The sequence below is a fragment of the Colias eurytheme genome, chromosome 13 (genome assembly GCF_061535395.1).
Source record: "Colias eurytheme isolate Ceu_HAF_F1 chromosome 13, ilColEury1 Martin Lab GWU primary, whole genome shotgun sequence".
NCBI lineage: Eukaryota > Metazoa > Arthropoda > Insecta > Lepidoptera > Pieridae > Colias > Colias eurytheme.
The window spans coordinates 8,048,293-8,075,320 of record NC_142992.1 but is presented as its reverse complement, the minus strand read 5'-3'; the positions used below and the strand labels follow the sequence as shown (position 1 = coordinate 8,075,320).

Below are 27,028 nucleotides of genomic sequence, written 5' to 3'. Positions count from 1 at the left end.
CAGGCATGGATCCCTGCACCGCAGATCGCAACAGTAGAGGACGATGCAGCATGGATGGCTGATGCCATGGCGCAGGTGTGTGATGCGGCCATGAGTAGAGTTCGCTCTAATCCGCGCAGAAGACCGATGTATTGGTGGTCCGCCGAAATTGCCCAGCTGCGCGCATCCTGCGTGGCTGCGAGGCGGGCGTACACCAGGCACCGGCGCCGGAGTGCACGGGACGAAGTGGAGGAAGCGCAACTGTATGCCTCCTACAGGGAGTGCGTTACCTCTCTGAAGGAGGCAATCAGCAGCGCCAAGGATAGAGCATGGGAAGAGATGCTCGAGGGTCTGAACCGAGTGCCGTGGGGTCGGCCGTATAAACGGGTGAGGCAGAAGCTCCGCCCGTGGGCTCCGCCCCTGTCTCAGTCTCTCGAGCCCCGTCTGTTAGAACAGGTTGTGGTATCTCTGTTCCCGGACCGGGGAAGATATTCTCCTCCGCCGATGGCGGCGACACCTGCGTCACAGGAGGAGCCCGCAGAAGAAATCCCTGCCGTTACCCATGAGGAGTTGGAGTCGGCAGTTACGCGGCTTAAAGGGAAAAACACTGCTCCTGGACCTGACGGGGTACCTGGCCGAGCGTGGGTGCTAGCGTTGGAAGCCCTCGGGCCCCGGGTGGAGCGGTTGTTTTCGGCTTGCCTTGAGCGGGGCCAATTTCCCCGTAGGTGGAAGACAGGGAATTTGGTCCTGTTAAGAAAGGAGGGGCGCCCGCGCGATTCGCCCTCAGCGTACAGGCCCATTGTATTGCTTGACGAGGTGAGCAAGCTTTTTGAGCGCGTTTTCGCAGCTCGCCTCGTCAACCATTTGGAGGGAGTGGGACCAGACCTCAGCGGGAACCAGTTCGGCTTTCGCCGTGGTCGGTCCACACTCGACGCAATATCTCGCGTGAGAGCCACCGCAGAAGATGCGGCCGCTAGTGGAGAAGTCCTCCTGGCGGTGTCTTTGGACATCGCAAACGCGTTTAACACCCTACCGTGGGGCAGTATCCTGCAAGCTCTCCACTATCATCGCGTGCCGGGCTACATGGTGCGACTGCTGCGGTCATACCTTTCAGATAGGACTGTTGCCTATCCAACCCGCGATGGATGGAGTGAGAGGGAAGTGTCGTGCGGTGTCCCACAGGGGTCGGTCCTCGGGCCTCTTCTGTGGAACATCGGGTACGACTGGGTCCTGCGCGCCACTAACCTCCCAGGTGTTGGCGTAACTTGTTACGCCGACGATACTCTGGTGACTGCGCGTGGGGCCACATACGAGGAGGCAGCTTTATTAGCTACCACGGGAGTTGAGCAGGTGGTGTGCCGCATCCGGCGGTTGGGACTACGGGTGGCGCTGGAGAAATCCGAAGCCATCTTCTTTCCCGGTCGCCGGAGGCTACATAGCGCAGGCGCAGAGATCCGGGTGGATGGGGTAGCAATCAGGGTCACCACCACCATGAGATACCTAGGCATCGTGTTGGATAGCCGATGGAGGTTCACGGAGCACTTCCGTCGCCTCGCCCCCCGTCTTGTAGGGGCGGCCGGAGCACTGGGAAGTTTGCTGCCAAACCTTAGAGGTGCTGGGGGTGGGTGTCGCCGGCTATACACTGGCGTAATCCGCTCCATGGCCCTCTACGGGGCCCCCATCTGGGCAGACACCCTGAGCGCCCGTACCAGACCCCTCTTGCGGAGGCCGCAGCGGGTCATGGCGCTCAGGGTAGTTAGGGCATACCGCACGGTGTCTTTTGAGGCTGCCTGCGTAATGGCCGGAACGCCGCCATGGGATCTGGACGCCGAGATGCTAGCGGACGTGTATCGCCGCGTCTCGGCGTCTAGGTCACATGGGGTGAATCCTTCCTACGAGGAAGTAGAGGAGTGGAGGGCCGAGGCTGTCGAGCGGCGGTTCCGAGAGTGGGAACGCCGGCTCGAGGAGCCCAGCGCGGGTGAGAGGACGGTTGCGGCCATACGTCCAGTCCTCCAAGAGTGGTGCGACAGGCGGCACGGGGCCATAACCTTCCGCCTTACGCAGATACTGTCCGGGCACGGCTGCTTCGGACGGTACCTGTGTAAAGTCGCGAGGAGGGAGCCCAGCATGGTCTGCCACTGGTGTGCCTGCCCGGAGGACACGGCAGATCACACTCTTGCCGTGTGCCCCGCGTGGGCCGAGCCCCGTGCTCGCTTAGTCGCGATAATCGGGCCGGATCTCTCTCTACCCTCCGTTGTTCGTGCAATGGTGGATGGCGACAGATCCTGGCGTGCGGTGATCGCATTCTCGGAGAGCGTGATCTCGCAGAAAGAGGAGGCAGAGCGGGTGCGCGAGAGGGATCCTCACGCGGACCCGATCCGGCGCAGACGTCTTATTGGGCGTCGTCGCCGTGTTGCGGCCGCTTTACACGGTCGCAACGTGCCTCCTTGACGAAGGGCACCGGGCGGTGGAACGGGGAATGTAATCCATCGTCCGGTGCGGTGAGGCGACTTGAGACGTGTTCCGCTCATGCCGCCAACGGGAGGGAAGAGCAGGCACCTTTCCTGTTCTTGGCTTGCGCCTGGCCTGGAGATGGGCTGCCGCCGAGGGGGTCGCGGAAGAATTCTAACAAATACCCGCGGCCCCATCATTAAAGCGGCTCGACGGAACACAGTGGGGTTTTAGTCGGTAAGAATCCGACATAACCCACGGCTCCTTCCCCGGGGGCCGTGGGTATCTTTGGAAGATTTCCCCACTATAAAAAAAAAAAAAAAAAAAGGTACCTATATATTTGCGAATCCCTACGAATTACATGCACTGTATAGATTTCCGAAATACAGTTTAGCTATTGACTATGACTTTGACTAGTTACTGATTGAAAATGAGAAGAAAAGTACAACAAATTACGTACTTAGCTTATAGCTATCGCTTAGAGTGGAAACACGGGAAATTAATTGCAGCTGAGGCAGATAGATAATAATTAATATGATTAGCATTTTGAGCTATAGGTATCTGGTTCACGGTTCAAGTAACAAACATTTGCATATAAATTTCATAGCAAAACCCAATTATCATAACACAGCCATGTTTCTTTAGATGCAATATGGTAGGTACTTAATTTTTAAACGTGTGGGCATATTGTTCTGTGGGTTTAATCCGCCGTTATTTTTCTTAGCGATTCATACTATAATAATAAACTATAATACCTAATTACCTACTAGGAACTATAATACCATTTGATTCATAAATGTAAAGTCATTTAATTGCTATTACATTACTTATATTATCCAGTCACGCTCCGATCCGGTTTCATGCCATTCATGGTTTCTTGATTCTTCCCACGTTTTTCACTCTGGAGATATCTCTTAAAAGCCATGTGAATTGAAAACACTTGAAAACGATAATAATTAGCCATGTTTTCTCTTAATACGTCCATAATTGAGATAATACTGACAGAATCTTATAATACTCGTATCATAATCACATGAGTAGTCTTTCTACTCATGTGTCATAATGTTGGTAACCAAACTCCTCCAAAACGGCATGCATGACCGATTATATTTTTTGTATTAATTATTCGGGCTAATGTTTACGATAATACGAAAAAAAACGAATAGATCGTGAACTATTTTTATACCCCTAATTGGAAAGTAGGTAGTTTTAAAAAAAGTTGTCTATGAAGAAGCGGAAGAACGTTTGCCGGGTCATACCTAGGTAGTTACCATACAAAAATATTGTAAATAGGTACTTATATCAAAACGCATCAAAATCACATCGAAGCCAAAAGCGAACTAAAGATAAGCACGTTCTATTCTCTACAAAATTTAGTTCTTCTAAACCACGCGCATGTTTTATTTAAAAACCACGTAGATATTCAAATATTATCGTACGTAAACAACTCCGATATCATCGTAACGGGAACGAGATACGTTGTAGCGTCGCGGTGTAGGCGGATGCCGGCAATCAAAGCTGTAGCTAGCATCCCATTCTCTCGAATGTGTTATTTCAACTTTTAAATATACAAAACATTTGTGTTAATAATAAGTACGGCTATAGTGGAATAATCGTACGTTTTATGTTGAATATTATTGTAATAATTTTCGATGTGTCAATAGTTAAATTAGTACACAGAAATACATTTATATAACGTTATGATAATAACGAATAATTCTATAATATATCTATCAGGTGTAAAGATTTGTGATTAGTGATTACCCTTGAAAATAAACAATCATACACAAACAGCATTTACGGATACGGTTTTGTTCTTCCTATTTCAATTAACCTTTCAATTAAAAATCGGACCTATTTTCACGAAAGTTTCAGACTAATACCAAATAAGGTTAAAGCACAAAGAAAATATTGACTTACCAATTAAAAATATACACTCAAAACTATACTGATTGAAAGTATCTAGAAGTATGGCGAGCCGCTGGCTGTTGATATGTTATCAGACTATCCTCATTATCTAGTGAACGATAAAGTGGAATATTGTTTATCGCGAATCGTTGACGCCGGAAAAAAGGCGATCGCTAATTCACAATTAGTCATATTTAAGTGAAATGTTAGTCAATATTTTAGGTATTTTTGCTCATGTATGTGTGTGTTGTATATTAGCAATGGATGTCAAGGCCAAAAAAATTTGATAGAAGTGATAGATAAAAAGTTTCCCTATTCAATATAATGTGGAGTAAATAGTAATGAACAAGTGGTCATAAACAGGAAAACCTTTGAATACTATTTTTAACCGACTTCAAAAAAAAAGGAGGAGGTTATCAATTCGGCCGGTATGTTTTTTTTTTTTTTTTTATGTATGTACACCGATTACTCCGTGGTTTCTGAACCGATTTACGTGATTCTTTTTTTGTTCGATGCGGGATGGTGTCGAATTGGTCCCATAAAAATTTTATTCGGATAGGCCCAGTAGTTTTTATTTTATGAGCATTTTTGTCTGTATTTGTAAATGTTGCAAGTGCAAGTTTGAAGTCGGTTGTTTTTAACGCAGTTATTATAGAACTGTATTTTTTTATGGATTTATCAAACTATTACTGTTTATAGATAGTGCCGATTTGTAAACACAAACAAGTACTTTGTTTTAGATAAAGGCAAATTTACAGTGGCTTTACTACGGATATAGGTATCCATGAGTTGGCTCAAATGATGGAGAAACATAGCTGACCTGATCGATGGCATAAAATGGTCAGGAACCATTCACATCAGGATGTTACCATGTCTTTGCTTGAAACTTTAATATGCATTAACTTTTAGAAATGAAAAAAAAACAAATGTTTTCTTTTATTTTTTCAATCAAAACACATTCATTCAATCTTTGTCAATTTCTTACAAAACTTGTACCAAATGCAAGATATTTAAAGTAAAATGGTAAACTTCAAAACTCTAATAAAAATAAACATGCCTTAATGAGTATGGTTTATAATATTATTTTTATGTAATAAACAAGGATTGAATGATTGCCACAAAAAAATAAAAAAGATGCTACTACTCATACTAATTCTGGCATTTATCAGCAATATTTAAGGGGTTTACAATATATTGTCTGTACCGTATATCAATACAGTAACATGGATTGACTATGAAAGGTGGAGTAGCAGTTATTACAATTTTATTAGCTACTAGGTTTCTGCCCGAGGCTTCGCCCGCGCATTCAAAGAAAAACCCGCATAGTTCCCGTTCCCGTAGGATTTCCGGGATTGCGTCATTTTCCCGGGATAAAAAGTAGCCTATGTCCTTTCTCGGGTATCAAAATATGTCCATACCAAATTTCATGAAAATTGGTTCAGTAGTTTAGGCGTGATTGAGTAACAGACAGACAGACAGACTTTCGCATTTATAATATTACTAGTGGTCCGCCCCGGCTTCGTCCGTGGTACATATTTCGCAATAAAAGGTAGCCTATGTCCTTTCTCGGGTATCAAAATATCTCCATACCAAATTTCATGCAAATTGGTTCAGCAGTTGAGGCGTGATTGAGTAACAGACAGACAGACAGACAGAGTTACTTTCGCATTTATAATATTAAGTATGGATAGTATGGATATAGTATATATATATAGTAATATAGTATATAGTATGGATTATAACAAACTGACATAAAAAGATATTTACTTCAAATGAATAAAACAATCAATCTATGAATATCTACAAGTCGTTTTGAGTTTGAAGCCCAAAAAAATATAAATATTAAAAAACAAAACCTTAATTAACAGAACAACTTTTCTCTAAAGTGATAACATATAGGTATGTTTTAAATTCAAATATAGTGTCTTTATATTTGGAAATTGCATAAATTATCCAGATATGATAGGATTTTATATAACTTAGTCACTTCTGAATGAACACTGTATACAATTTAAGTCTGAAGAAGTTTATGACCAAAAGTTTAGTATAGAGTAAGATGGTAAGATGATTACACATTTATAAATTTAAAAGTTGTAAATATAACGTACCTGAAACTTTTCGAAGTGTTCACGTTCAGCATCCAAGCTGTTTTTCTTCAATTGAAGTACTTTTGGTAACGATAATGACGCCATAGGATTTGCACATGTAAAGGACGACAACAAAATTAAGATGGATCGAGACTCGATCTCTCAAACGAAACTTTCTTTGCACAATTATATTCTGCAAACTTTATTCCAAGACCATACACTAAAATATGTTTTTTGATTTCGAAAAAATTAATTTTCGCGAAAATTTCTTTTAAAAATATAATCTAAATACACAACATTGCACGAACACAGCCACTGAAAAACTGTGTAGAAGAATGTCTTATGTCAAATGTCAATAATCAATTGACTTGTGTCAATCATCCTTCAATGTCATTGTTGAAAAGACAGCTTGTGCCAAAGAGAAGTATAAAATATAAAAATATAGGCTCGTACATGGCTCGTACTTTGAACGAATAAAGAACCCCATTCAAGGACTGATTAGGCAAATCCTTGCGACGATCGATTTATTATTATTAGCGGCATGCAATACTACTGTTACCATTACAAGTCAAAAATTAAGATTGAAGGTGCCACGGTGGTTGAGCTTCCAATATACAGTCGCAGTTAAATTTTATTTTTGTATTTTATAATAATTGTTAATTTTTGTTTTTGCTTTTTATTAAGTTTTGCTACTCTTTCTTCGATCTTTAATTTTCTTTTTACTATAAATGTTAAAACTCCCTAATCCTACATAAAAAATATCTTTGTTCGGCATTAAAAAAATAACTAATAAAAAGAGCGTGTGTGCCCAGCACACTTTTTTTTGACAAGATTCAAAGACAAAAGAAACGTCGCCTTTCTCCATGACGCGGACGTGCTATTGCTATGATGCGACCTTGAAATTTTACTCTCGACGCGCCTAACGAAGTTTCACTTCAAAACGTGCGCTCTAAAACTTATGTTAACGTGTTTTTACATGTATAGGTCTATACCCTACTCTTATTAGTACTACTAAAGTTATAAATTTTAACACCCATTGAGACTTATAATATTTGCGTGCGTGACAGTTCACAGTACCCTCTGTTAATTGCTACGAGACCCTTGCGCATCTATCCTATCTATTTCGTTCAGTACTGGAGTAATACATTAAAAATTGTATTAAAATTACACAGCCAATAAAGCGAATAGCAGCAGTAGTCAGTACCCATGCATGCGTGCATGCGTGCCGCCACGCAATATGTACAATGTACGTGTGGTTATATTTAACTAATATTATAAAGCTGAAGAGTTTGTTTGTTTGAACGCGCTAATCTCGGAAACTGCTGGTCCGATTTGAAGAATTCTTTCGGTGTTAGATATCCCATTTATCGAGGAAGACTATTCAAGCTAAGATCAACAGGAGCGGATCATTGCAGGTAAAACCACGGAGCACAGCTAGTATTTAATAAAACTGTATTATATCAGCTGGTTCACCTTTAATATCTAGAAAAATCATCAACGGCCACTATTAAAACTTTCAAGTATACTTTAAATATTGTCGCATCGCATCGCTATTATTTTTTGGTCTATCCTGTGGTCAATCTTTATAGACTATCTTAGGCCGCCTTTCACCTGTAAGTACTTTCGTAAAAATTATGTAACTGACTTACGGTTGCATTTACACTTAATATAAACTTACAGTAAATAATGCTTACGTAATTTTTGTGAGTTTAAACTTACATAAATTATTACACGCCCGTTTACATTAAATCAGTAAAAAAATGCCTCGAAGACGCCACGTTCAAGCGGCTGCTGCATATATAATTTTGTCCAATAAAAAGCGATAGCCAATAAAAACCTTGGTTAGAAAAAAGAATGGCACAAGGTGCGTTTGAAAATCTTTTGAAGGAGTTGACAATGGAAGACCAACACGGCTTTTTCAATTTTATAAGAATGAATACTACAAGTTTTGAATTTCTTTTGGAAAAAGTTGCTCCAAAAATTAAATAAAAAGATACAAAAAATATTGTAAATAAAATTTTGTTTAGAGGACATTGTTTTGGTGAGTTCTCAACTTATCAAAATAATTCAATAAGCTGCGAGTCGCTTCCGTAAGCAAACTCGAACACGTTTAGACTTGTAATTTTTAAATTTACGAAAGTTGTAAAAAATTACAGTAAGTTACTTACAACGAGTGTTTACACTTGAAAATTTATCGTAAGTAGCTTACGTAAGTGACTTACGTAAGTAAAACTTACAGGTGTAAAGGCGGCCTTATACTTATAAGATAACTTATAATATATATACTTAGGGAGTATTCAGAGAGAAAGCTTGAAACTTATAAGCGCTTATCGGCGCTTGTCATGTTCATATATTTTCCTGCGCGGGTTGACAGCACTGACAGGAAAATATATGAACATGACAAGCGCCGATAAGCGCTTATAAGTTTCAAGCTTTCTTTCTGAATACGCCCTATGGTTTATACTTTATTCCTCTGAGATCTATATGATCTCTATACACTATACAGGATCTATATCTTTGACACATCACACAGCCGAGCTACGCAGCCGAGCAGCCGACAGCGTTGCGACCTGTGGTTGCGACAGCGTCACTTTTATTTTCTGTGGCGTAGCGGCGCGCGCGTTTTGTTGTTTTCAATTGTCATATGTCATTTCGGTAAGGTTGTTCGGCAGTGGTGTCTTTTGTGCGAGTAATTTTTATTTTTTTTCGTATTTTATATTAAAATACAAAAGTATTAAAAAAACAAAACTTAGTGATCTTTTACTTGAAGATACGTTGCAGTTTATTAAGCCAGCAATGGAATTTCTGGAATATAACGATGTTTCTGCCGAAATCAAAGGCAACATGGTAAGTTCACATGCTTGAGTCCTATACCCTGTTGTTATATTATAAAAAAGGAGAAATGTTCGAAAAGACTAATTCTTAAGAAGTTTTAGGTTGACTATATATATTACCTACAAATTTACATAACCGTAGAAACTGTTTACGTTTATGTTTTTTGATTTAGGTCTTCATTCTTTATAAATATCACAAATGTAACATATTAACACCTTCCTTTTCTAAGGTTCCTGGGCGGCTAAAGATGACAGATCAAAGTATTATATTTAAAAACAGTAAAACAGGAAAAGTGGAACAAATATCTGCCAATGACATTGAGCTTGTAAACTTTCAAAAGTTTATAGGATCATGGGGTCTTCGGGTGTTTCTTAAGAATGGGACTCTGCACAGATATGGCGGTTTTAAAGAAGGGGTAAATATTACATTTTGAGTACCTTATATCAATAGAAAAGGCCAATCACTACATAGTATAAAACAAAGTCGCTTTTTCTGTCCCTATGTCCCTATGTATGCTTAAATCTTTAAAACTACGCAACGGATTTTGATGCGGTTTTTTGTAATAGATAGAGTGATTCAAGAGGAAGGTTTTAGTATATAATTTATTAGGTTTTAGACAAAGCAGGCGAAGCTGCGGGCGGAAAGCTAGTAAACAAGATAATGCATGAAACATACATTCAGGAGTTCACAGCATTATTGTTCAGAATGCAGATAGATTATATAAAATTTCATTAGTAACATAGGATATATTTTTATTATTATTTTGTTTTTAGCCCGAGAAGATCTGGGATGAGTGGCTTGCTTATAATAAAACAATCTATTTTATTATCAATGATGTTTTTAATGTTGCTTTAATATTTTAAACTTGTTGTTTATTTGTTCTTGACTTTTATGACTTAATCCAATAAGTTTTTATCAACAATAAATAATTGGATATGAATTTTCCATTTGAAAATGTATATATTTCTTATACAATGGTATATTGTTCTTTCCTAAATTAAAAAAAAAAAAAGTGAAATAAATGTTTCCATTTTGATGTATCTTATTGGGCTTATAACTAGTAAGATACATCTATACCTATATTATGCTTATTGGAAATATTCTTATAGGAACAAGAGAAAGTTGCAAAGTTCTTCAAATCCAGTTACAACAAGGATATGTTAGAAAAGGAATTGTCCCTCAAAGGCTGGAACTGGGGGACGGCGAAGTTCAACGGAGCAGTGCTCAGTTATAATGTTGGGACACACACAGCTTTTGAAATACCATTACATTATGTGTCACAGTGTAATACAGGGAAGAATGAAGTGACGTTGGAATTTCATCAGGTATGTGATTCCTAATATTATGTACCTTGTTCAAATAAAAATTCAATATTTTTATGATCTTAATTATTTATTCTCATAAGTACTACTAATTACTATTTAATTGTAAAGATCATTTTTATGCGGATGTGTATTGAAAGCATTACATACTCTAATTTTGCTCTAACATTAATAAGGCTGTACTGTGGAAACAGAATATGAAAAACAGCTAGCTCATCTTAATTAAAAGGGATTGTGGAGGAAGGAAGGTGGAATTCCTCCATCGAAAAAGGGAGGATCCTCGACCAGTCTACTCGACTGGCCGGCCGTGAAGGCCCCGATGGATGATGTCGGAAAGTTGTATATATAGCTCTGTAGCGAAAACATTTCGCTTGCGCGATTCAGAGCGAGGTGTCGCTACAGGGATCTTACATGTTTAAAAATTAATTTCATAATACACACACAGAAGTTATTATAATTAATAAGGAAATGTTAAATTAAAGTTTGAGTAAACGAATATCTTATATGAGCCACATTCCATTTTAAATGTTTATGCAGGCACAGTCGACATTAGCGCAAATATTAACTCATTATTACATTTGACGTATTTATAAGAAGATTTGAACCAAACAATGTGATTTTCTTCTCATAATCAGAATGACGACACACCCGTATCGTTGATGGAGATGCGATTCCACATTCCGACGAGCGAATTGGCGGGTGACATGGACGCAGTGGAGGCGTTCCACCAGCAAGTGATGAACAAAGCCAGTGTTATATCTGTGTCTGGTGACGCTATTGCAATCTTCAGGGAGTTGCAGTGTCTTACGCCTCGGTATGGATGTGTTTAATTTTAGTTTTTAAAATTGTATTTTGTTCTATTCAATAACAAACAATTTAGATATGAAAAATGTTTGTTCTTATGTTGTGTTTTTTGTATATTGTTACATGATTTAATATCTTTGCAAGGAAATAAAATATATTTTAATTTGAATCAAAATTTAAAAAGATTCATGAGTTATTTATCAGATTTCTAATAAGAAGGGTTCCATTATCAACATTAAAATCTAATTAGATTTCTTTCCTATTCTATATACAAATTAACTATTTTCAATAAATCACAATATATCCTTGTTACAGTGGTCGCTACGATATCAAAGTGTTTCAAACGTTCTTCCAACTTCACGGTAAAACATTCGATTACAAGATACCGATGTCGACAGTGCTACGTTTGTTCCTTTTGCCTCACAAGGATACGAGACAGATGTTCTTTGTTGTGTCTCTGGACCCGCCGATTAAACAGGGTCAAACGAGATATCATTATTTGGTGCTATTGTTTGGGATTGAGGAAGAAACTAGCCTGGAATTACCATTTACTGAGTGAGTTATTTTTAGTTGTTTTGATAGAGTAACGTTGTAATAATTATAATGATGAATTTGAAATACTTAAAATTGCCAAATAACACCAAAAGATAAGTTATCGACGTAAATATTTACGTAGGATTTGTGATCCGAAATTGATAAATCGAATTACCTCATCATCTAAGTACTTTCAGAGTAATAAATTGGAATGTAACTATGAATATTTCGATTCTAATTCATTATTATATTTAAAGGTTTCTTTTATAAAAGAAGGATCGCCTGGTAATGGAAAGTTTAGCTGTGTATTCTAAAAAATTTCCCGAAGTTCTGAATTTCGAATATTATGCACTCAGCACTATAATATGAAACTTACGATACCGACACATAGTTTTATCGTAATACTGTAAAAGACTAAGTAGTCAAGGGATTTTATAATTCCTTTTGCACGCCTCATAAGCGAAGCGTTGAGGTGGGTACTACTGTCACTTCGCGCAAAACATCTGATTTTTCAAACTTAAAATGTCTTTATGTAATCATACATTGCACTTGTAAGATAATACATACACACACATATTAAGAAAAAACACTATTTTTAACGTTCATGATATTTTTGATGTCATTTTTGTTATTTAAACTAGTTAAAAAACAGTTTAAAAAAGTTCTGTCTTGGACGTCCGTGTGTCTGTATGTGCGGATCCTTTTTCTTGTTAACACGATAGCGACCGAAATACTTTACTAATCGAGTCTTTTTTTTTCTCTTACGCTTGAGTATGCTCAGGAATAGAACCCTTTCATTTTTCAGGGTTTGATTCGATGTGGTTTAATTGTTATTAAATAAACAAAAATAATAATTAATAAATATTTATTAAAAAAATTATGAGGCGTGCACTTTTGGATTTTCCAAATTATTTTGTTATACTTGCATGTAAAAAATATTAATATTTATATATCCCCATCTAAAAATATATGAATATTTCAGAGAGGAGTTAACAGAAAAATATGAAGGTAAAATTACAAAAGAGCTATCGGGACCTACATATGAGGTGCTCGCGAAAATCATGAAGGTCATCATCAACAGACGCGTGACTGGACCTGGAGACTTTTTGGGGTAAGCTAGCGTAAATTATTTATGGATTTAAAATACATTATTGATGACCTATTTGTATTATGTACTTGTACTCGTAATAATTTTTTTTTGTCGTTTCACAAAATATATTGAGTTGGAGGTCGACCTATTCCGGTAACTTTACTTATAAATAAATTTTCGTAAAATTTGTTGTTTCACAAAATATACTGAGTTGCAGGTCGACCTTTTCCCGTTAAGGGTGTGTAGTTAATATAGTTTCTGACTGATTTGTCCATGAAACACCCTATCTTAAAATTTACTGTTTTCGAGGCAACTGCTTTTTTTTCTTATAGAAAATACCTACTACTCTGTTTAAAACTGAATAATAGGATCTTTTACTACCGATTACACAATAGAGACGAAAAGTGATTTTTTTTTTTTTTTTTATGTCAAATCCAGCAAAAGAGCAGGCGACTCACCTTCTGCGAGGTTGTCGCCGCCCATGAGCGTTCGCAGTGTCAGGGACTCTACTACAAGCTTTTTGCTGGTTTTTAAGAGAGGAATAGGCTTTCTTCTTGAAGGTGCTCATGTCGTAATAATCAGGAAACACTGAAGCTGGTAATTTATTCCACAACCGCGTAGTTCTTGGCAGGAAATGTCTACAGAAACGCACAGTAGACGAACGCCATGCATCCAGGTGGTGTGGATGGTATTTTAATTTGTGTCGTGCAGTGCGGTTGTGGAATTGCGCGGCGGGTATTAATTTAAATAGTTCATCAGAACACTCCCCATTGTAAATACGGTAAAATACGCACAGCGATGCAACGTCACGTCGCAGCGCGAGCGAATCCAGCCGATCGGTGAGCTCGGGTCGGTCGACGATTCGAGTGGCTCGACGTTGAAGGCGGTCAAAAGGAAGTAGCTGGTATTGGGGTGCTCCAGCCCAGAGGTGACAACAGTACTCTATATGCGGCCTAACTTGGGCCTTGTAAAGTTGAAGGCGATGAGCAGGCGTGAAGTACTGTTTCGCTCTAGCGAGCACCCCTAGCTTCTTTGAGGCTAATTTAGCCTTATCTTCCAAATGACCCCTGAACTGAACGTCGCTCGCAATGTCGACCCCGAGGATTCCGATACTAGGCGTGGCCTTGAGAAGAGTGTTCTGGAATTTAGGCGTGATGACAAAAGGCTTCTTTTTAGCAGTAAAAGCGCAAACTTGTGTTTTAGAGGGGTTGAACTCAACTAAATTATGCGATCAATTACTTAAAACGCCACAAATCCGAATATTTCGACTATCGCAGCTAAAATGCATTTAAAAATCATTAGCAATAATACAACTTTTATTACTTTATTTAACATTTCTATAAATATTATTGCATTACAATTTCCAGACATCACAAGACGCCAGCGATCGCGTGTTCATACAAAGCTGCTGCCGGTTACCTGTACCCACTAGAAAAAGGTTTCATCTATGTACATAAACCACCAGTTCATATACGATTTGAGGAAATTGCCTCTGTGAATTTCGCTAGAGGTGGCGCTTCTTCTACCAAGTGAGTTTATATTACAATGTATATAGAATAGTGTTATATGTACAGTCAGAAGCATAAATATATTACCATTTGCAGATTAGCAAAAATATCTGTCATAAGAACGGGTTCAATAATATCTGTCTGCCCGTATACAGCAAAAATATCTGACATTAGTAGGCAGCATAATAAAGTGGCATCAAAATTATATGACGAAAATGTAGAGCAAATAATTGTGACAACCTCTCGAAGCATAAATATGTGACGTCACCTAGGAGGCAATAATATCTGACACAATTTTATATTTTTGTATTGTAAAATATAATTGATTCCTCACAAAAAGCATAAATATGTGACACTAGCTTTCCGCCCGCGGCTTCGCCTGCGTTTTCACAGAAATACCGCATAGTTACCGTTCACGGCATAAATATGTGACATCAACTAGGTGGCAATAATATCTGACACGATTTCATATTTCTGTATTTTGCATCGATTCCTCTATTCCTCGAAATTTATTTACCACGCACTACCAAATTATGGAATAGCCTCCCCGCAGCGACATTTCCTAATGTCTACAACTTGAGTGTCTTCAAGAAGAGAGTGCACCTCCATCTCAAAAAGTCGGCAACGCAACTACAGAAACCCCTGTAGATGAATATGGGCGGTGGACTCGCTTACGATCAGGCGCTCCACAAGCCCGTTTGCCCACTCTAATATAAAAAAAAAAAAAAAAAAAAAAAAAAAAAAAAAAAAAAAAAAAAAAAAGAAGGTAACTTGGATTAGCGCTTATGAGAGCTTTTATCCTGGAAATCCCACAGGAACGGAAACTATGCGTGTTTTTCTTTGAAAACGCGGGCAAAGCCGTGGGTGTTAACCTAGTAGGATATAATATCTAGACATACAATATGTAGTATACAACGACGGCACATATTAATTAATATGGCAATCATGTTTTAAAACAACGTAGTTAAAATAAAATTTATTTATTTTATATTAATTCAATATTAAATTGAAAATAAAATTGTGTCAGATATTATTGCTTCCTAGTTGATGTCACATATTTATGCTTTTTGTGTGGAATCAACGCAAAATACAGAAATATAAAATTGTGTCAGATATTATTGCCACCTAGTTGGTGTCACATATTTATGCTTTGTGTGAGGAATCGAAGCAAAATACAGAAATATGAAATTGTGTCAGATATTATTGCTTCCTAGTTGATGTCACATATTTATGCTTTTTGTGAGGAATCGATGCAAAATGCAGAAATATGAAATTGTGTCAGATATTATTGCCACCAAGTTGGTGACACATATTTATGCTTTGTGTGAGGAATCGATGCAAAATAAAGAAATATGAAATTGTGTCAGATATTATTGCCACCTAGTTGGTGTCACATATTTATGCTTTGTGTGAGGAATCGATACAAAATACAGAAATATGAAATTGTGTCAGATATTATTGCTTCCTAGTTGATGTCACATATTTATGCTTTTTGTGAGGAATCGATGCAAAATACAGAAATATGAAATCGTGTCAGATATTATTGCCACCTAGTTGATGTCACATATTTATGCCGTGAACGGTAACTATGCGGTATTTCTGTGAAAACGCAGGCGAAGCCGCGGGCGGAAAGCTAGTGTCACATATTTATGCTTTTTTGTGAGGAATCAATTATATTTTACAATACAGAAATATAAAATTGTGTCAGATATTATTGCCTCCTAGGTGACGTCACATATTTATGCTTCGAGAGGTTGTCACAATTATTTGCTCTACATTTTCGTCATATAATTTTGATGCCACTTTATTATGCTGCCTACTAATGTCAGATATTTTTGCTGTATACGGGCAGACAGATATTATTGAATTTGTTCTAGTGACAGATATTTTTGCACATCGCCCCCTAGGCATATATTATTGCTCGTGACTGTACATATTTTGTTAATAAAAATGTTTAAAAGATACTAAAATTCTTGTTCTTGTACATAGCATTCATAATAAGATTTCAACTATAACTTTTGGAAATCTTAGTGAGGTATTATCTACTTTCAAATAAATGAAATTTTAGCAATTTTTAAATTTAAGGACAACAAAATATATCACATTATAATATATTGGAAGGAAGACTTAATTTTTTTTTTCTCATTTTACAGATCTTTCGACTTCGAAATTGAATTAAAGCAAGGCAGTGTCCACACATTTAGCAGTATTGAAAAAGGCGAATACGACAAATTGTTTGATTACATCACATCAAAGAAACTGCATGTTAAGAACACTGGCAAGAATGTGAGTATGGCTTTAAAAAAATTATACTTAAAGTTACATAATATTATGTTATACAATGTTTTGATTTTGTTGTGTATAACCACATGTCGACTTTATAAAACTTTCCAAATGCAAGAAAACACAAATAGATGATTTACACAATCTCTCATAATGGTACAATTTTAATTGAACTTGTTATCTTTAAGTCATAATTTGCTTTAAGATTCCTAAAACAATGTATGTATTCCGTATTTAAAATAAGCACAAATACATGACACATCACACACACAAATTGACGAAACGCAAAATTACTATCCAATAGAACACTACAATCAATAAACTCAAACCAAGAAGCTTATATCTAATACACTGGAGATTGCACTATGAACGTTTACTTGTCACGGGAAGGTATGACCTTGAATGACGCCTGGTTGTTTTTTTGTCCCTTTCACACCTAACTTGGCAAGTTGGTGTGAAAGGGATATAATATATATTAGATTAATATTAATTAATTAATTAATAGGATATATTAAGATTAAGATTTATATATATATATATATATATATATATATATATATATATATATATATGTATATATATCTTGTTATTTATAATGCTTTTAATCAATAATTAATTCCAGGACAAAGCGCTATACGACGACGACTTCGGCGACTCGGACACAGAGAAGGAGCCGGACGCGTACCTCGCGCGGGTCAAAGCGGAGGCCAAGGAGCGGGACGATAGCGACGAGTCGGACGAGAGCACGGACGAGGACTTCAACCCCGAGAAGGCTAAGGAGAGCGATGTCGCGGAGGAGTAAGATTCTTTCTGATCGATTAATTGTATATTGGAATATACAGGGTTAGTTTTCAATGACCGGCCAAATTTTCAGAAATGGTTCAGAATCGATAACATATTCGATCTAATGAAAAAAAAAACGTTTTTTTTTTAATTAGATTTCATTCCTGTCCGCCACTAAAAAGCGAACGTGTGGACATTACAAAAGCACAATTCAGTTCAACAACCTAGAGAGGTAGAAGTTAGCACACACATAAATTTGGCGATGCGCGCACGCACACAAGTGCATTGATTCTCAATAAGCTTATCGCGTGTTTACGATTTAGGAAATTTTTAAGACATTTTCAAATGAATGCTATTTTTTTTTTTTTATTCGACAATAATATTTCAAATGTACCTTTGGTTTAATATCTAGATCTTAATTTTAAATTTTGGCTGGTCATTGAAAACTAACCCTGTAGAAGGATGAAATAAAATAATAGAATGGTTCATATTTTTTGAGAGGAGTTAGGACGAGAGGGCTTTTGTGTGTTGGACATGTAGCAAGGTTAAATTGTGCTGATTTGTGAGGAACAAGTGGTCAGTGGTTTAGAAATAAGAATGTAAATAAGGCAATAGCTCGCGCGAGTCAAAGTGGAGGCCAAGGAGCGGGACGAATGCTCTTTGGATAATGTACATTTTTATTCAAAAATTAACATACAATATTTTTCTAGATATGACACAAACCCATCGTCATCAGAAGAATCAGACGCGTCGGACGCTTCAAAGGGCAGCAAAAAGGAAAAGAAAAAGGAGAAGAAACCTAAGAAGACCATCACAATTGTAAGACTAAATTATTTCTTATTTTTAAAACATTATAACAGATGAACCTTTTTTGGCAAGCTGCTCAATCATTTAAATTTTTTAAATATAAAAATATAAAGATCAATTTTATTCATTAATAATTTTGCTACTTTTTTAATTAGATACTTCATGTATTTAGAAAGTAATAATGCGATCTTATAAAAAAATATTGAATCGGCCAATTTGTTAAATAGTTGTTATAATATTTTTAAAAGGCTTTTATTAGCTTCACTCCTTAGATTCGATTTTGACCCACTTTAAATTTAATTAAATCATTTTAATGAAACAAGATTTAATTCAAAATTTATACACTTATCAAGGATTGGTGACATGCATGCATGGTAACTAAAATACATGCTTTATTTTTTTTTGAAGTGAAACTTCTTTATCGGGGTTGGACAAAAATTTAGTGTAACATTTTGGCGTTACGCCGTACGCGTGACATTTTTGCGTTACGCCGTACGCGTGACATTTTTGCGTTACGCCATACTCGTGACATTTTTACTTTTACATTTTTACGTGTGTACTCTAGTACACGCATACATTTTTTTTTTTATTATATTATTTTATTAACCTATACACATTTCCAGTCGGAAGCACCCCGCAAACGCAAGGAAAAGTCTAAAAAGCGTGAGAAAGACGCCAACGCTCCCAAGCGTCCGTCCACCGCGTTCATGCTGTGGCTCAACGAGAACAGGAAGAAGATCATCGATGAGAACCCCGGGATTAAAGTTACGGATGTCGCAAAGAAGGGCGGCGAACTGTGGCGCGATATGAAGGATAAATCTGTGAGTATTGCAGAAGAAACATAATAAAAAGCGAAGTTAGAATTTCAGTATTAACATATGATTGCAATTTCATAACTATAGTATGTTTTTGGGTTACCTATCTTAATCTCGAATTTTAATATTCCGAATATCATAATCCAGAAAATGTTTGGACATTTTTTCATAATCCCGAATTTTAAAATTTCGAAGTTTTGTTTGCCATATAATCGCAACTCCGAATTTCATTTGCCCATTTCTTTATTTGTACGACGTTTTACAATCCAGACGAATGAGTTCCAGACATACGAAATCTAAATGCACAAAATCCAGATGACCGTAATCCATATGCACGAAAGCCAGATTTTTAAAACAAAAATTTTTGAAATACAGTTAATTGATATCCAGACAAACAATGCCCAGATTTTTGAAATTCAAATAAACGATATCCAGCGAAACGAAATCCTTCCAGGGGGTCGCAGCACGAACCTAACCTAACCTACTGAATAGATTTTAACACTATAACCTTTCTGTAATGGGCAAGTAAAACAATAGCGAGTCGGTTCTGGCACTCGCCGGCCGCTGCCGCGGCACGCTCGCTTCGCTCGCTCGGCTCGTGCATGGGGGGTCACAGTTCAAACCTAACCTAACCTACTGAGTTGAATTTGACACTTAAACCTTTCTGTAATGGGCAAGTAAAACAATAGCGAGTCGGTTCTGGCACTCGCCGGCCGCTGCCGCGGCACGCTCGCTTCGCTCGCTCGGCTCGTGCATGGGGGGTCACAGTTCAAACCTAACCTAACCTACTGAGTCGAATTTGACACTTAAACCTTTCTGTAATGGGCAAGTAAAACAATAGCGAGTCGGTTCTGGCACTCGCCGGCCGCTGCCGCGGCACGCTCGCTTCGCTCGCTCGGCTCGTGCATGGGGGGTCACAGTTCAAACCTAACCTAACCTACTGAGTCGAATTTGAGACTTAAACCTTTCTGTAATGGGCAAGTAAAACAATAGCGAGTCAGTTCTAGCGTGGGGGTCGTAGTTCAAACCTAACCTACTGAAGTACTGAGTCGACTTTGACACTAAAACCGGTCTGTAATGGACAAGTAAAACAATAAATTTACTGACAATGTTTATTTTCAGTCGATAGTAAAGGTATAATCACGATTGTATGGAAATCAAATAAAAAGATTATGAAAATCTGGCATTAGTTTATCTGTTATACGATTATATGGGAACCAAATAAAAAGATTATGAAAATTTGGCAATAGTTTATTTGGAAAATGGTACGATGGGAAACAAAAAAAAGTATTCTGAGAATCTGGTATATTGAGATCTGTATTATGAGAATACGGGAAACAAAAAAATACTTTTTAAAAATCTGGTTTTGGTGCATCTGGAAATTGATTCATCTGGGAAATTAAAAAAGGAATTTTAAAAATTTGTCATTCATTACATCTGTCTTTTAAAAGTTCTAACAACCGTTTTCGGGATTTTAAGTTTCGGGTAATAGAAATTCGAGTTTTTAATAGGTTACCATGTTTTTGACGCGACTGAGTATGATCTTTTGTAAGGTATTCCAAGCAGATAAAGATCTAGTCACTTCAAAAACATTTTTTTAATTATGATTGATGAAAAAATTACTTCGATAGTTATAAATTTGTTTCACTTAGATACTGACGAGTGACATAGGGAATACATATTATAATCACTAATAACACCGGTAGTCTCACAGATGTTTTGCCTACCTCTTAATGTGACCTATTTAGCTTTAATTATCTAAGAAATCAGTAAAGTCTAATTTAAATGTTTATTCCATTACAACTTACAATAACTTAACTTTAAAATTGTAGTTTAAATGTCTCTATACCAAATATTTAACTCACAGGAATGGGAAGAGAAAGCGAACAAAGCGAAAGAAGAATACAACCAAGCGATGAAAAAGTACAAAGACAGCGGTGCGGCTGACGAGTTCAAACAGAAGAAGAAACAAGCGGAGAAAGAGAAGAAACAAGCGGAGAAGAAGAGTAAAGCACCGGCGAGTAAGAAGCCCAGTAAGAGTGGGAGTTCTGGTGCAGGAACGCAGAAGTTCACCAGTAAGGAGTATATCGAAGATGACGATAGTTCCTCTGATTCGGACGGTGATAAGAAAAAGGAGAGCAAAGATGTGAGTTGTTTTATATTAAGGATGGTTATTGTTGTATTGAATTATAAGTAATGATGAGGAATAATCTGGGTTACTGAGAAATAATGTTGAAAATGGTTTCGATTGATTTATTTTTTAAATATATATTGTTTGATTTCAAAAACTATGAAGATAATGACTAAGTCTGTCAGTTATTTCAACTGTAACCATGGACGTATAAAAAAAGACGGACGCCGTTTTACGAACAACCAACGTGAAGCCACCGTAGTAAGCTAGCGATCGTGTAAAGACAATGAACACGCACATACTCTCACCATAGTAAGCTAGTCGGCCGCCATTACGTCGCGAACTACCGACTGATTAACTGCGTCACTGTTTCACAAAAAATATTTAAAATGCCGTCTTGCGTGGTTAAATGGTGTCTCAACAGTACAATTTAAATTTTAAATAACAAAACACAGAGACACACACATGGATGTGTCGCCGCCATTACTAGGCTTCACTTAATGTGTAGGCGATACTCCGTCCGTCTTTTTTTATACGTCCATGACTGTAACAATACAGTCCTTGTAGCAGGATAGAGATCGGTGAGGCTTAAATTATGTTGATGGTAAAATCAAATTTTTCAAAATTCATAAAATTAATTGAATCATTTAAGAATAATATAGATTAGGTTGACTTCAAATGTGATTACTTAGAGACTAATTTTATAATGTGGTACTTAATTCATTGCTAAATTAGGATACTTGTGTAGTAAATTAATATTTCTTAGTACAGTTTGTTAATATTGTTGTTGCACTGTTAACCCACTTGTTACTAACGTTCATCTCTCATTACTACTATGCGTCATATTATAATAATTAAAAATTTCGTGAACTAGGCACAATTTTTTTTTTTTTTTTTTATCTTTTTTTTTTGCTGCGATCTGTCTCCATCATAATTGTGACAATAAGCGGCATGTTGGACATATCATTATTGGCATGCACGGTATGTGACCTTTGTCACATCCTCATTATAACAGTGTGGTCACTGTGGGCGGACCAAATCTTGAGGTATTTTTCGTTTCAGTCGTCGTGCTTGATGATCTTCACCCATAAGTGTCTGGGCGAGAATATTAGGGTGGTGCGCTAAGCGGTCTTTATATGACTTGGTGTAGCGTTGGATCTCTTGTTTCACAGTAGGGATTCTTAGGTCATTGTGAAGGAGCTCGTTGGGTATGTACCACGGAGAGCTTGTCATTATTCTTAGTATCTTGTTTTGAAATCTTTGTAGTATCTCAATATTGGAATTAGCCGCGGTTCCCCAAAGTTGGATCCCATATGTCCATATGGGTTTTAGGATAGCCTTATATACTAGTATTTTGTTCTCAAGGGACAGTTGGGACTTTCCACCGATGAGCCAGTGCAGTTTTCTAGCCTGTAGCCCAAGTTGTTTTCTTTTAGTGAAGATGTGTTTTTGCCAGGTTAATCTCTTGTCAAGGTGGATTCCGAGGTATTTCACATGGTCAGCTTGAGGAATTTCAATGTCGTTTAATTTTACTGCGGGACATAAGCCTCTTCTCAAAGTGAACGTGACGTTTACAGATTTTGTTTCATTTGCCTTCATACGCCATTTCTTGAGCCATTGGGAGATTTCATTAAGTGCATTTTGAAGTATCTCTGAGGCTATTACTGGGTCACTATGCGTTGCTAAGATAGCGGTATCGTCAGCAAATGTACCTGTGATGACTGTTGTGGGTGTCGGTATATCGGCAGTAAAGAGCAGGTATAGTACAGGTCCCAACACGCTGCCCTGAGGGACTCCCGCCTTTATAGGACACAGCTCGGACAATGCTTCTCCTTCCCGGACAATGAAGTGTCTTCTTTCCAAGAATGATTTTATAAGGTCATATAGGTAATTTGGTAGTGAGGATTTAGCTTTATAGAGTAGGCCTTCGTGCCATACACGGTCAAATGCCTGGGATATGTCCAAGAAAGCACCAGAGCAGTACGTTTTTGTTTCCAAGGACTCCATAATTTTTTTCGTGAGCCTATGTGTACCTGATCAACAGTGGCATGTTTGCTGCGGAACCCGAACTGGTGATCTGGTATTAATTTCTTTTCCGCGAGTATGGGTAGCAGGCGTGTCAGTAGGAGTGACTCATATATTTTGGAAACGATCGGTAGAAGGCTTATGGGCCTATATGACTTCGCCTTTTCAGGTTTTTTGTTTGGCTTAAGCAACATAATAATCATCCCGACTTTCCATTGATCAGGGAAGAATCGTAGCCTCGTTATGGCATTGAAAAGAGACGTTAGGTAGATCATTCCCGATTCAGGCAGCTCTTTTAATAAACGATTGGTGATGAGATCGTAACCAGGTGATTTTTTTGGGTTAGAGCACTTTATAGTATTGCTGATCTCCTTTTTTGAGAATTTGGGGGGTTTTCCGTATCCACATCTGTGCCCAGAAGGTTGTTGACAACTTCGAGGTGATATAATGGGCCTTCATATGGGTGAGGAGAGAAAACGTTCGTCAGAAAAAGGCACAATATACTTACTAAACTTTTATACAAAATGCTGAACCAAAATAAATATGCACATAAAAATATTATACAGAAGAAGTTTATATTATTATGAATGCGAAAAAGACTCGTATTTCTTTATATGGACATAAAATTATTTAGAAAAGTTTATATTATTATGCACGCGACTAAAAAATACGTTTTTTATTTTTAAATTGCAGAAGAAAGAAACAAAGAAAGAAAAGCCAAAGGCGTCTTCATCAGAAGCGGAAGCGTCGTCAGGATCCGGTGATGAGAGCGGAAGCGGCAGCGGGAGCGATTAATGTGTATAAAACATTATTGTATGTTGTTGTTAAACACTTGGTTAATTATTTGCATGGTTTTAACCTTACGACTTACGTTTTATACTCTTGAAGGTACGAAAAATGAGATTGAAAACAAAATGTGTTAAAAAATTGTGAAAATTTTGGTAAAAAAAAGATAGTCTAAGCCACATGCGCAAATTGAATGTTAAAAAACTAAGTATATAAAACAAAATAAAATAATATAATTAGGTGCCAAGCATTCCATATAGAACACATTACATTTATGATGTTATCAAATTTTCACAGTTTACATTTTCTGATTAAAATAAGACTTTTTTATATGTGTAACAATTTTGATATTGCATTGTGCTCATAAATATACAGTCAATTTAATGTGTGTACAAATTTCGGTGTAAATCTAAAATTATGAAAATCGATTTCTAAATGACAGTAGATAATTCGTTTTAGATAACATATTGTGATGAATTTTTCGCAAGTAAATCAAGTTAAACAAACTGGAAGCTATTATTCTGAGATAAATTTCTTACAAATAAAAATAATTTCTTTGTTATCTTTATAATTTTATTCATATACAAATAAAGACATTGTATTATTTTATAAACAGAATTCATCATAGTTTACTTACAATCTAGTATGTTTAGAGAAGTCATTTGAATCAATGGTTCTTTTAGATTCTGTTAATATAATTTTTGTTTCGTAACTATAATTTTTAACGTTATTTAGTTATTTGCAGGCTGTACATGTTCAACTATGTCATGTGTGTTTTCGTAAATCTCATGTGTGTATATAGTTTTTATCAATAATAACTGTTATTGTTAAGAAAATGTGATTTCAATTCCCAATTTTGTTAATTTTAGCGTTTGTAAGTGTACATAGGTCTTGTGTATTATTAAATTTAGGTTAATTAAATATTTTTCAATGAAGTGTGTTATTTATTTAATAAATTGTTCAGCAGATATTATAAAAGCCGTGATACTATGCGCAATTAAATAAAAATATATAATCATCAGTATTCAAAACATTATCCGATTATTTAAACCAAATTCTGCGACGTTTACAATCTTTTAGCTTGAGATGCATATTATAACTGGAAAATCAAGAACGACAATAAGCCAAAAATATCAACTGCTTTCTGGTAGCATTAGTATTGCTCGATGTACTTTCGTGGTCCTATTGAATATAATCATATTCAAAACTTACTATTGATTTTAATTAAACTAGGTACTTCATTACCTCATATAATAACTATTTACTAATTACCAAGTAGTATTAACGATTCTTTTACTAAAGTTGTCGTAAACTATCCTAATTCCTACGTAAAAACCTTGATTGATTTATCTTATTAAAAAAAAAATCATGTATTTTTTATATTTCATAATTAGCAGAATATCCTGTGGATGTAACAATACTATGCTTATTGTTCAGTGTATAACCCGAGCAGATAGAGAATAGATCTGAAGATGGCGTCCGCTCGCATGCGTTCTCGCTCACTCTCTATCGCTGTCTACTCACACAGTGAAGATATAGTTGCTTTTATTGATATTGTTTTTTGCGTTACATTTGATTGTTTTTTATTTTATTTTTCGTTACGTTTTTGTTGCAAACCTTAAAAACATTGATGAACCAAAAAAAAACGATGTAAGAGAACGTAATTTGCCAACCCTACCATAAGTACCCGTCGCCATCTTCAGATCTATTCTCTATCTGCTCGGGTTATAGCACATACCTAATTCAAAGACGCAGTACCCATTTCAAAACTTCTACAGATATCGATTCCTAAGTAATGTATAATCAATTCTTGACTTTTTGAAGTGAAAACTTCTTTAGCGGCGTTGGGTATAAAATCTTAAACTCGCGTCAGGACACGTGGCCTGATCGAAAAAGCGTAAGACGGATTTTTTTTTTGCCCTTATATTCCATGCGTGACGGATACCATTCCAAAATATCAAACATGCTGAACGTTAATAATCAAGTTTTCACTTCTGCCGGCATACCCGGAGTGCAACCCGTCTTTTTTTTTTATAAACCCTCCCATGCGTTGATTGTATAAAATAAAAATTCCTACAAATTATAATATTCACCTAATAGTAGTTATGTACGTATATCTAAGACTAGCTGCTCCGCGCGGTTTCACCCCCGTGGCTCCACCCCTGTTGGTCGTAGCGCGATGGTATATAGCCTATAACCTTCCTCGATAAATGGGCTATCTAACACCGAAAGAATTTTTCAAATCGGACCTGTAGTTCCCGAGATTAGCGCGTTCAAACAAACAAACAAACTCTTCAGCTTTATAATATTAGTATAGATTGTATACGTAGTATATTATTATTAGTCTGTGGTATAGATTATAATTTATAAGTAGGTAGGTGACTATGCTATATTAGTCGTTTATCTAAAAACATATTATCAGATAGCTATACCTACAGTGGGAATTAGGAAATTATGATACTGTAACGATCTTCTTCTAACTAGACGGTTGATCTATCATGATAATAAATACATATTATGACTGTTAAAAACGTATAGACATAGACATGCAGAGAAAGACCTCTCAAGATTTTTTGAGCGTAACATATGGAAGCTCTAAATAAATAAAATACTAGCTTTCCGCCCGCTGCGCAGATTCGCCAGTGTTGTCAAAGGAAATTCTCGTGGGAATAAGTTGTTTCACCACGGTAAAAAGTAGCCAACGTCACTCTACTCTCTAGCCTCCTCTAACTACCCAAATAAAGAAATTTGAAATCGTATCACAAACCGTTCCGTTGCAACGTGAAAAAAAGACAAACACATTTTCGCATTTATTTTATCACTATAATATCTCACGCTGTATCTAATATCTATAACAATTAACTTAACGGACAACAATCC

At 37.0% G+C, this 27,028-nt stretch overlaps 2 protein-coding genes across 7 annotated transcripts in view; one reads left to right on the top strand and one right to left on the bottom strand.

The window, feature by feature from the left end:
- The window catches only part of Hip1 (Huntingtin interacting protein 1), a 36,633-nt gene extending 29,864 nt beyond the window's left edge, over window positions 1–6,769 (bottom strand). For 5 of the 6 annotated variants that reach the window (XM_090108353.1, XM_090108354.1, XM_090108352.1 and 2 more), the window contains exon 1: window positions 6,447–6,769. Coding sequence is in view for 3 of the 6 variants with exons in the window: in XM_090108351.1 (XP_089964477.1) it covers window positions 6,447–6,530 (84 nt within the window). In the remaining 3 variants the exon portion in view is untranslated. The remainder of the gene's footprint in view (window positions 1–6,446) is intronic. The other variant, XM_090108356.1, reaches the window with a different exon arrangement.
- A 2,282-nt stretch (window positions 6,770–9,051) lies between these two features.
- On the top strand, window positions 9,052–24,415 carry Ssrp (structure specific recognition protein). Its single transcript, XM_090108541.1, has 13 exons — window positions 9,052–9,272; window positions 9,490–9,675; window positions 10,370–10,585; window positions 11,218–11,396; window positions 11,702–11,941; window positions 12,903–13,031; window positions 14,378–14,539; window positions 16,672–16,804; window positions 17,424–17,599; window positions 18,295–18,403; window positions 19,015–19,212; window positions 21,074–21,352; window positions 24,056–24,415. Exons 1-13 carry the CDS (start codon window positions 9,222–9,224, stop codon window positions 24,155–24,157), a joined length of 2,160 nt encoding a protein of 719 aa, XP_089964667.1. The 5' UTR covers window positions 9,052–9,221; the 3' UTR covers window positions 24,158–24,415.
- The last annotated feature ends 2,613 nt before the right edge of the window (window positions 24,416–27,028 follow it).

Bases quoted from the DNA above. Each gene is read 5' to 3' on its own strand.
- Ssrp (XM_090108541.1), top strand. From the start codon at position 9,222: ATGGAATTTCTGGAATATAACGATGTTTCTGCCGAAATCAAAGGCAAC. The intron at 18,404-19,014 runs GTAAGACTAAAT...ACACATTTCCAG, and splicing joins CTAAGAAGACCATCACAATT to TCGGAAGCACCCCGCAAACG. The intron at 21,353-24,055 runs GTGAGTTGTTTT...TTTAAATTGCAG, and splicing joins AGAAAAAGGAGAGCAAAGAT to AAGAAAGAAACAAAGAAAGA.